Below are 12,017 nucleotides of genomic sequence, written 5' to 3'. Positions count from 1 at the left end.
TTGAGTCGGGTGAACTTTGGTGATCTCAAGTTGAATCAACTCAAGAAAAGACATATTCAATTATTATATCCTTTTAAGTTGAGCAGACTTCTCGTTTTCAGTGTTGATCTCTTACTTAAGACATCCTCAGGTGACTTCAGTTTAGTGAGTAGATGTAAAATTTCTTCCTTTCAGTAAATCTGTATTTTTGTGATGTCTCAATGTTCCCCCAGCCTCCATTCTCTCATCAAGAATAAAGCCGAGCATTTCTCACGCCGGGCGCATGCAGTCATTTTTCTCAGCTACACACCCTGCATTAGAGCGACCCTATATTTCCCGTCGGTAAGACGACTTTGCTAGGTAAATAATCTGTCATAACAATTGCCGAGTGCTCTCGGAAAGAGCCCCGTTTCATTTTTAATGAATAACAAAGAGGCTCGTCTGGCCCTGGGGGCTAATCAGAAGTGCGAGGGTCTTACAGCTGCGGATCTGCAGCTTTGCTGTGCAATATTAGCTTTCTCTAAACTCCTGACAGCAGAGTAGCGGCCCTCATGTCAGGAACAAATTCCCACTGCTGCGTGACTGACTCTCGCGCCGTTTTAACAAGCATGATTATACAGCCAGACGCAATCACTGCCTTTCGGAGCACGTGGCACCTTTTTTTTGGGGTCCACTGCTGATGGAATGTCTCTGTTGCAGTAGCTCAGGTGTGTTTATCTCCAATGTCTGCATGATAAAGTGTAGTCCTGGGTTTGATGCGGAGGGCCGGCTGCAGATACCGGCCGCAGCCAGACCACACTATCAGCCAGAGCCTGCGGCCAAGATCTTCATACAAATGGGGCAAAGTCGAGGTCGTACTCCAGGGACAGAAGCAATGAGGAACTGGGGAAGTGAGATGATTAGTCAGAGTGTTTATAGGCATTTTGAGAAGCTCTAATAAGAGATGAAGGTCCAGCTGCTGCCGTGGTGTGAGTGGATCTGTTTGGAGCAACTGATAGACTTTATTTCTGTATTTCATAAATGTTTTTCTCTCACGTTCTCATTTTCACTATCTCTTTCTTGTTTGTTCTCTCTCTCTCTCTCTCTCTCTCTCTCTCTCTCTCTCTCTCTCTCTCTCTCTCTCTCTCACTCACTCTCTCTCACTCTCTTGCTAGTTTTCCTTGATTGCTGATTCTCTTCTTCTTCTTCTTCTCCTCTCTTGTCTTTCTTCTCTCTCTTTATCTCACTCCCATTCTATCTCTCTCCATGTTCCTGTTTTGCTTTGCTTCCTTGCTTCTTTTCTTTCCATTCTCCTTCCCGTTCTCTCTCTCACTCTCTATCCTTCCCTTTTTTCTCTCTCTCTTCCTCTCCCATTCTCTTTCTCTCTATCTCACTCCCTCTCTCTCCCTTTCTCCTCCCTCTCTCCCAGTCTCTAACCCTGAAAATCCCTCCCATTTTCTCTTTTCTCTTTTTCATTTCTCTCTTTCTCTCCTTCCTGTCTTCCGTTCCCTCTTGCTCTCTCCTCCATCTTTTCCATTATTCTCTCTGTCTCTCTCTCTCTCTCTGTCTCTCTCTCTCTCTCTCTCTCTCTCCATATATATATATATATATATATATATATGATATACATGAATTTAAAAAGTTCATAACTGACTAAAACAAAGCTATACATATAAGTGTAAAATTAATATGGTAATAAAATAATACTAATACTACTACTAATAATAAGAAATAACAGACAATGCAACTGTGTCTCTCCCATTCTTTCAGTCTGTCTCTGTCTCTCTCCCATTTTGTCGCCTTACCTTTGTTTCTCATGCTCATCAGGAGGTGCAGAGTGACTCTCACCAGGAGATGAATGCTCACTCTTGACGTATTAAATGCTCTCATCACTGCCTCAGCACTGTTCTTTAGCGGCGCTCAGACCCACTGAGGCTTTAGCATTCAAAGCTGTGACTTTACTACAAAAGTGAACAAACAAACAAACAATAAAGACCCACAGAAAATCTCTCAGCAGTCAAACTTCTTTGATTTACAAGCACAATCAGTTAATTAATCTGCCAGTCAAATCAGTGGGATCAGAGCCAGGAGACTATGAAGGATATCAGCAGTGCGTTTTTGAGTCCTGTGGATGTTGTGCACTGCACAGAAGAGCCGGTCCTCTGTGGTAATGACACTTCAGGCCCGGGTCAGGAATGAATGGGCTGCAGATGGGTTTCAGAAATTGCAGTCTCAAATAGCACTTGATGACATCCTTTAGTAGAATCAATGAGAGTTTGTGTACACTGCAGTGAGGGGACTGTCAATGGCGGGCTCAGTTCTACAGAGGCACAGTTACAAGTCAAATCAATAGGGAAAAACTGTTTTGCACACTGAGTCGTATGAGCCACAGACGTGTGTTTTACATAACTGATTTTTGTCCTCTCTGTTTTAGGTACCGAAAATCCACTGGGATCTTTCAACCAAGCGTGTTCTGACCATGGACTTTGTGGAGGGAGGGCAGGTCAACGATCGAGAGTACATGAGAACGCACAGCATAGACGTCAATGAGGTGAGAGAGCACGTCTCGGGTCTCTATAAGCAGTTATAACTGCCTTGCAGAGCTGATCTATTTTCTGTGTCGCCCAGTCAATCTCTCTCTATCGCTAATCGTTTAAAAGTGCCAGTGAATGTTAATGAATCAGTCGTGTTTTTATATATTTTCAGAGCATTGATAGGTTCTCTCTCCCAGACCGCCCAAACAGACATTCACTTGACGTATCGCCAGTCTTAATCCCATTCTGTTTTTTCTTCTTGCTCTCAGATGAACACTGAATTAAGAGTCTCCTTCTTGTATTAATATTGCAGGACATTTTTTTTTCCCCCAGTGATGGATGTTTTTCGTCCATGGTCTGTTCCGCTCTGCCGCCTCTCTCAGCACAGGGCTCTGCCCCAGAGTGAGTGCAGTTTAATTGCCTAAGGTGAACTCCACTGGTTACACAGTGGCCCTACTCTCTGAGCTTTTTGATAATCAACTAAGCTGCTTGCTAACTATAGATGTGATAGTGTTATACAAGGGGAAATTATGGGTACCAGCTAAACTACCTTTCAAAAGTTGTTTTCAATTACTTAAAAGCATTCTGTGGGCAGATAAGTGTATAAAATAAATCTAATACAAGTTTTCACCATTTTCAGGATTACATAAATTACATTTTTCCATTAAATGAATACAGTTATTAGTAGCTAGCTGTAAATATGTAAATAAATAAATAAATATTAGATGGACAAAGCTTCTATCATGAAATTATTATCCTTAATAACTTATTAGTTCAGAAGTGACAGTCACATCTAATGGTCAGTAACTTGACAAACGTTTCCTATAAACGTATAATTACAGTATATTATTGATCCATGAAAAACTAGTTGTTGTTGCCAAAACACAAAATAATTCATACAACATCTGAAAGTACCGTTGGTTGTCTAATTCAGAGTATGTAACATCAGCGCCTTATTATGTTATTAGTTATTAATATGAAAATGAAAAATGTACTTTTGTCCCCTCATGCAGTTTTTTCAGTAAGTAAGACTATAAACCAGCTTCACTCTCAACCGCACCCAGAACACAGTGTCATTCTAAACCTTTCTGAATGGAAATGTAGAGTCATAGACTGAGAGGCAATGCTTATTCTGAAGTTAGCTTCACAAAAATGTTACTAAAAATGCAGCTTTTAAACTTATTTGAAGTTAAATGAGCTCAACATTGCAAGTCATCTAGGCTGCTTCCTTTTAAAGGTTTAAACAATGCATATTTGGTTTTGTAATATTCCAGTATTTGTACATGCACAGTTAATACAGCTGCACACTGCACACATTAAAGGTAGTCGATTCAATTCAAGTTAGGCGTGATGTGCCAGCCTGGCAGTTGCTTTAAAATGCTACAGTTAAATCACCGTATTATAAGTATGTGTATAGAGTCACTCTGAACAGAGTTTTTTTGTTTGTTTTTATGTTGTAGTTTTGAATTTCTAACCTTCGCCTTTTAGACTGGAAGGTAAAATAGCCTTGATTAGACAAAAAAAAATGTAATTTGCGCCATTCAACTTACCCCAGCTGTAGTCAGTCAGACATATTTGGTGTCCAAATTATGCCTTTTTACTTTAGCGCTAGTATTATGAGGGTTATGTTGCTGACCAACACTAGAAGTCAGTAGTCACCCAAATGGTTTCCATCAATATATCTGCAAAACTTCTCCACAACCTCCATGTCTTCATTAAAGGTCACACGGACTTGTTGATGAGGTTTACAACACAGTATGATTTACTATGAATTATGACATTGAGCGAAAGGTGCTGTGCCAAATTCTGGTACCCTTTCAGAACCTGACATCACATGCATGCATGTCTCGCATGTAGACACTAGATACATTCACAATTTTTAGAGCTTCTGTTTGTAATTTTCAATTTTGTAGTTCAAGATAAACAGTTATTTCTAAATAAAAACATTAGAAATTATATATGCGGGGGCTTCCGTGTGGCGCAACCGTCTAAGCGTTGGCCCTATCATCAGGAGAGTTCGATCCCTAGTGATGCTACAGTCGTCCGTAGCCAGGAGTCCCAAGAAAGCACAATTGGCCTCGTTCTCTCTGGGGGGGTTAGGCTGGCCCCCCTTCTCCCTCCATCACTCAATGCGATACTAGTCAGCGCAGGCATCTGTTAGCTGACATAACAGATCTGGCGGTTGGCGCTTTCCTCTGAGCGCGTTCAGCTGTCCTGTGACGTCATGTGAGCAGCAGTTTGAAAAGAGGCAGTGGCTGGTTTCACAGGTCTCAGAGGAAGCCTGAGCCAATTTTTATAATTGAGTCATAATGTGTCCTAAACCACATTGACAAATGATATATTTACAGAACAGCTCCAACTAAAGTAGCAAAATTTGGACACAGAGCATGTCTTGGCAGATGAACAACATCTGGACTAAGTGAAATTTTGTTTATGGTCCCCTTCATATAGGATCGGAATTGGATTGAGTGCAATATAGCCAATAATGACCTATGCATTGATCAGATCTGATACCGATTCAGACTAAATTATGACATCCCTGTTTATAATTATATTGCTATTACTTTCCTATTGTAAACCATACGCACAGTGTACCCTGCCCTGAATACTCAAATAACAGTTTTGTCTCCAATGCCAATCCATAGTATTGAGACGGCAGTGGCCAGAACAGATGAGCTGCTGTGTGGCTGGTGTAGGGAGGACAGGAACAATAAACTGGGGAGGCAGAGACGAGGCTCATGTGGGGCCCAGAGCAGAACAGAGAACAGATGCTAATGGATTATTGATCGATAGGCTGGTGTCTGTTCACACAGGGGTATTTTGTGAGGAGATTGCCAGTGCATTATCATTTTCTTGTTATTTGATGAAGGTGGGAGTAAGCAAGAGTTATCTCTCTGTCAGATAGCTGGGGCGAAGACAAAAAAAGAAAAACAGTAAACACTTCTCCCCAAACCCTCTATTCACACTTGTATAATACTCTCCCTGTTTCAAAGGGATGAAAAGTCTAATCGGCTCCAGTCCTGCTCATGTTCCGTCCTTATCTCCAAAACTTCCCTGCTGCAGAAACTGTCCTCACGTCCGACACATCCAAATAATTCACTTCACAAACGTACAGTTTTGAGTGTTGTGGGACAGATGTATGCATGAGGACAGACACATTGCCAGATATGCCTCAATGCGACTTCAATATGGACCCAAAAGGGCTGTGAAATTAACATTCGATTTACTTAGCATGCACAAAAAAGCTGGGAGACAGAAAATGAAAATTCAGTGATGGGGAGATAGGGGTCTTAATAAATTAATTTTCCACCCAAATGTTCTGCAAGTGTGTTATGTTACTCCAGCTAAGAAAATAGTTTCTGAAACAACAAGAACTGCACGTGCATATTGCAGCACCTATATTCGCACCCCTGATCTTGAGAGTTGAAATAATGTTGTCCTGCAGTAAAGTATTTTTTCAGCACATCACCGTCTGGCCACTGTGTCTTCCACCATTGTTGAAAGAAGTCTCCCAGGAACACGCCTTCGAAACAATTGAGCTCATTTACACCTGGCTTTAAAGAGTAACTTCACCCCTCTTTTCAGCTGACTTCACCCCTGGCCCAACTTTGAAAAATGCTCAGAGATAGCAGTGATCTATGGGTTTGGAGGTGGGGCTGCAAGGGAAACCAAGTGGGCTGGGCTGCTGTGCTTCTAGAGCTGGCGTACGTTGTCTACCACTCAAACACCGCTTTTTCAACTGAGAGGTCTTACGAGGTTGACTATTTTTCTTTGCTGTCATCCCCGTCTTCGATGAAGGAAGGTGTTTCTGATCAGATAGTGTGTCAGAATTCCGAATGAATAAAGTTGATTTCTTTGAACACTATCTGAGTTTCATTTAGGCACATTTAGTGACATTAAGGTCACAGACTGCATCACCGGTCATACAGGGTTTGCTGCAGCAGCCCTAAACGTCCTCATGTTCTGCAAGCTATTCATAGCACTTACTTGGGGTTATATCTGATTCAGTTCCCACTCAAATTCACCTGTCCCTTCATAAATCGAACCATTGGGCACCGCATTCACTGAACAGAAATCGACGGCAAGCAACACTGGAACTACAGAAAACTTTGAGAGAGGCTGTAGGGACGAAAGGTTGACACAGTCAGTAACGATGGCCATTTAATGGTAACCTATTCTTAACCATTTCACTCTCCATAGTTCAGTGTTGCCTGCCGTCGATTTCTGTTCAGTGAGTTGCGAGTCTGAGTTGTGAAAGGAAACGTGAATTGGATGCAATACCAGCAGCAATACCATCCTCACTTAATCTGTCCAGCATCTTTATCACAAACCTAGCTCAGATTAATTGAGTTATTTACAGTTTTTGTAGACATCTGGCATATCGCAGCCTTGTGAGGTGGTGCTGGGGGTATTTAGCTCAGCTCATGAGTGTGGTTACCTCCTCGCTCTAGGCTCCTGTGCTTCTATACTTATGAGCGCAGCACAAGTAGGGCATCTTTGACAGGGATGAATTTGTTGTAATTGTAACATACATGGCAACATATATGCCAAAATACAATAAAACAGTTGTTCTCAAAAAAAAACCTGCAAACATTTACTGAGCGAATAGTTAAAAAGTTACAGTTATGGTTGAAGAGTTTCCTGTTCTTACCGGGAAAAGTGTTGAAATTATTGTCTGCGGTGATTGACTGTATGCTACAGATTCAGAAGATAGAAATACTGCTGTATTCCTTTAAGAAATAAAGGAATAAATCAGTATTGCTCAGATTAACCACTTATCTAATCCACAGGAATCTGCATTACAAATACATGGCCTGCTGTTTTGAGTGCCTCACTTCATTAATATCAGAACTGTGCATCACATCCCTGCAGATACAAAATCAACCCATATCGCAAAGCTGTTAAGTTTACAAATATAGGTTTAGGTTAAGATGACCTGTCATTACAGGCTCTGCTGACGCCTTTCTATTTGCATTAGGAATCAATCAGTATTTCAGTGCAGAAATTCAGCTGCAGAATTTGGCAGTATTCTTTAGAGCATCTAATATCATTGCTCTGTGCTGAGTGAGCGAGAGATAAATAGAGAAAAGAGGGAAAGGAGAGGCCAAGAGAGACTGAGCGAGGAGCTCGACTGGCCTCTGAAAGCCAATGCTTTTGCACTGGCTTTTGTTAGATTAATAAATGGAATCGTTTTAGCACCTGCTTTGTTTGCGTCTCACTCTGCCATTATATTTCATCGGTGCCGGTTTTGTCTCTCTGAATTAATATGCACATTTGGTGCAGGTTTGTTTTGCAAAGACTCTAAACAGCAGCCTTTCCTTATCATTGTACGTGCAGGCATCAGTGCGCTTGACAGACAGGTAAATACGCACAGAGACTGGCCTCGTAAGCCACTGAGCCATGTTAAAAGGGCAATGCACACCTTTGAACGATTGGGGAGAGGAGCTGAGTGGATGGGCACATCAGACATTTATCATACTCTTCTCCCTGTCTCTTCACACGCGCGCACACTCGGAATACATTTTTCCCATCAGCGACTAGATAGTTGTAGAAGTTCTCTGAGTGCTTATGAATGCAGAAGTGATGAATATGATGATAGTTTATCATTATTGTGATAATTATGCCACAATATTCTTTTCTGAATATATCATGGCAACAAATGCAGAGATAATTTCAGCTGATTTTTCATCATGGAAATTTGACTCAATTTCAAATACCATCAAAAGATATCTTTAAAAATATTTCTATTTTATTTTATATTTTTAAGGTGAGATTGAAAGATTTTATAATAAGTCCCACATTTTCATGTCACTACCGAAACGCATACAGTTTTAGCCTTATTTTAGCCACACCCCTTCATTTTAGAGCATCCCTGTCCCTCATGGCCACACACTCTCTGAAATAAAGGTAATAAACTGTCACTGGGGTGGAATTCTCAAGGCTACATCTCAGTACCTTTAGTCAGGGAACATAATTGTAGCATAACTCATTGAAATTAAGTTGTATTGACTCCACACACCCCGTCTCGTCTCCAGGCTTTTTATTTTATTGTTCTGTTGTAAGACATTAGGTTATGAAAATATACAAATACATACTTTTCCCCTGGGAAAACTTATTTGAGGTTCACAATTTGACCTTAAAACCACTGCTGTACCTTTGGGGGAAACATTTACACTGTTTGTACCTTGATGAGTGAAAAATGTACCTACCCAGAACCTCTTTGGTTCACAGATCCCAGTGAGCAGTTAGTTCCCATTGTAAATGTGGTAAAAATGGTAAAAAATAATTTGTTGGAATGTATCGAGCGAGACCTTGTAAACAACATCAATAGGGCATAGCAACTGCATCAACAGCATAGTAACAGGGAGCTGATTGCATGTCAGCCCATTACACACTTATTTTATTTATTTCTTGAGTTGTTGTTTTTACAAACATTTTGTTCATTCCAACCCAGAAAAATGAAAGGTAGGGACATTTATTGTGTGGTATGCATATGCCTTGAAGTATCTTGATGCAGTTCTTCCTTTATTGCCCACCCTTAGTTCTGTTGCGCAATAAGGACAAAATGCCATATTAGTATTATTATATTGCCACATAGTGTGATTGTGACACACCTTGCAGTACATTATGAACACATTTGTGAACCCTTAATCTCCTAGTGGACATGGCTTATATTATTTATATTAAATTATAGGTGTTTGTTGCTTGACTCATTGGTGTAGCTAGGATCTCATGGGCACCAGTGGAGCAAAAATCTCAGCTCATGAAAAGATTACTGTATAATTTACCTGTTTATTGTTAATTCTCAAACACGTTCTCAAGGCATGCCGTCCACCCACTAGCATCTCATATTGACTAATGCATACTTTAGACTGCATTATTTGGATTGCCACCCAAAAAAGTTCAAACTAAGGAAAACATGCTTAGTTTGATGAGTTCATTTGAAAGCAATCATTTTGATCTTTTAAGATTTTAGAATTATAGACAGACAGACAGACCTACCTACCTACCCACCCACCTACCTACTCACCTACCTACCGGAAAGGCTATTACGGAAGGTGATAATGAATACATGATGTTGCAGGTTGTGAAGGATCTGTTTGAAAACCACTACCATGGATGAGCTGAAGGAGATAAACTGATATTAATGCTCTCTGTATAATGCTGATGGAAGATAATTGGTGAGAAATGCTGTATGTAGCTCTTTCTGTGTCATGGATTGTACAGTTGTATCATTATCTGTATGAGGGGCCCAGTAAAGATTTCAGGGGGGCAGTCAGGCCCGCCATGCACCATAGGTTCCAGTGCAGTTGTCCCTGCTTGCCCCCTCCAGTAGTTACACCACTGTCTCAAGTCATCAGAACACCCATCTGGAAGTCTGTGCTCTGCTACAACATAGCAAATGCAAGATTCTTTAGAATTGCAAATACTGTATTATGCAGTCTGGTTGCAGAACCTGCCATAAAACAGCAGAAAGATGATCACTCTGAGCGCTCTCGAACAGCCAAGATAATCTCAGCGCAGTGCTTTTACCCAGAGCCTTAGTTAAAGTGTAATCAACGGCCTTTGCTCATCAGTATCATTTACGGTTATTTAAAATGTACTTCCTCCATCTCAGTTCATTTGATAGTCGCTGCATGAAGCACTTTATTTTATTGTGTGTGTGTGTGGAAGCCTGTGAGTGTGATCGCCTTTTTAAAGAAGGTTTTAGAAGTTCAGCAGAAGTGAGCATGGTATTAGCAAATGAGACACGTGCTGTTTGAATGGGCTTTTGCTTTAAGAAGGGCTCTCCGCTGGAGCAGGTTGAAAAGGGGAGCGGAGCGGCTGTTTAAAGAGACACTTTGTTTTGAAAAGGTGGAGCCGTGGGGGGTAAAGCTGAGGCTGTGAGCAGAGCAAAACAGATCAGGGGTATTTTTTTGCACTCGCAAAGGGCGTTTAAACACCCCGGCCCGCAGGCAAAGCCGAGACCTTTCAGGTTTTCCTGAACATAAAAAATGCCACTGATGGCTGCAGCTTAAGCAGGAGCCAAACTGAAGACTTTATTTGAAACCAAACTTACATTCACATACGTTACATTTTGAAGCATTTGTCATTCAACAGCAAGCTTCAGATAAAACTACAGACATATGTGCTGATGTACAGTCCTGAGAAATCTGAAAGAGTGATATGGAAAAGGCAGAAAACATCTAATTGTAAAAAAATTGTGATTTTGTCTATTATCCAGTGCTGCTAGCTAGGAGAGAGGAGCAGGTTAGCGTTAGCTTAGCTAGCGTGATAACAGTTCTGCTCGCCACAGAATGTTCTGGCTATCTAAAATACAGACACAAGTTTAGATGATAAATCTGGGGTATAGAAGTCGAGCAACGGGCTTTGAAGGGACAGAAAGCAAAAATAAATCTGTTCCATGCTGTTTAGAACTTTGGCTTGACCAGTTAACTTAACGTTAGCTTAGCACAGAGGCTTTAGACCCGAACAGCGCTGCTCACCACAGTACAGACTTGATTCTGACTGACTGCTGCTCTGCTGAAACAAGCATAGATGATAAAACCTAATGTCTGAGAGAGAAAAAGTTTGCGTGACTGATGTTGGACTGACTGAAAGCCGAAACTAAATCTGTTTGGGACATAGCGTTTCAGCTAAACTGATGTTGGCTTAGGTAGCAGGTCACTTGCAGTATATTACTGCAAGCACTTGGTTCCAGCTAAAATGACACCTGATTAGAGATTATCTGACAGCACAAAGTGGAGTGACAGGTGTTTGAGTAAAAGCTGAGCTCAAACGTCTTCTGTGATGTGTGTGTGTGTGTGTGTGTGCCATCGATGAGCTGCTATCAGTAAGTAGTAAGTAAGTAAGTGATACTATTTTGATCCCACAACCGGGGAAATTCCACCTCCACATTTAACCCATCCGTGAAGTGAAACACCACATACACACTAGTGAACACACACACTAGGGGGCAGTGAGCACACTTGCCCGGAGCGGTGGGCAGCCCTATCCACGGCGCCCGGGGAGCAGTTGGGGGTTAGGTGTCTTGCTCAAGGACACCTCAGTCATGGACTGTCGGCCCTGGGGATCGAACCGGCAACCTTCCGATCACAGGGCCAGCTCCCTAACCTCCAGCCCACGACTGCCCCAGTCATGCTTGCTTTTTCCTGTTTTTCCTGACTGTGGTTGTTAGGCATCAGGAGGTCTCTTAAAAGATGTTTTATTCAATATATGTGTTTGAAAAACCAAGACTCTATTAAATGATAAATTATATACTCTAATTATGTTTTTGTAGTAAATTCTTGATAACCTATCTGCTTTGAGATTTGACAGCCATATTTCAAATACAAGTAATTCTGGATATAAATTTTTATCTTCATTCTCCATCTTTTACGTTTTACAGCTTTCTCAAATATTATGGAATCATCTAAAGCTCTGTTCACTTTTTTAAATCACATATAACACTTCATCATTTTTACAGCTTCCTACAAATGATTTGAAATCGGGGAAGTTGTAGAGTAGTAGCATCATAATGCAGCC

General features: G+C 41.2%; 1 protein-coding gene across 3 annotated transcripts in view; it reads left to right on the top strand.

Moving 5' to 3' along the window:
• The window catches only part of adck1 (aarF domain containing kinase 1), a 232,113-nt gene that overhangs the window by 138,295 nt on the left and 81,801 nt on the right, over positions 1-12,017 (top strand). For all 3 annotated transcript variants that reach the window (XM_037542298.1, XM_037542299.1, XM_037542300.1), the window contains exon 7: positions 2,393-2,509. In XM_037542298.1, the coding sequence (XP_037398195.1) occupies positions 2,393-2,509 (117 nt within the window). The remainder of the gene's footprint in view (positions 1-2,392; positions 2,510-12,017) is intronic.

Source organism: Pygocentrus nattereri, chromosome 10 (assembly GCF_015220715.1).
Source record: "Pygocentrus nattereri isolate fPygNat1 chromosome 10, fPygNat1.pri, whole genome shotgun sequence".
NCBI lineage: Eukaryota > Metazoa > Chordata > Actinopteri > Characiformes > Serrasalmidae > Pygocentrus > Pygocentrus nattereri.
The sequence above is the reverse complement of the archived record's forward strand: the minus strand, read 5'-3'. Positions and strand labels throughout refer to the sequence as shown.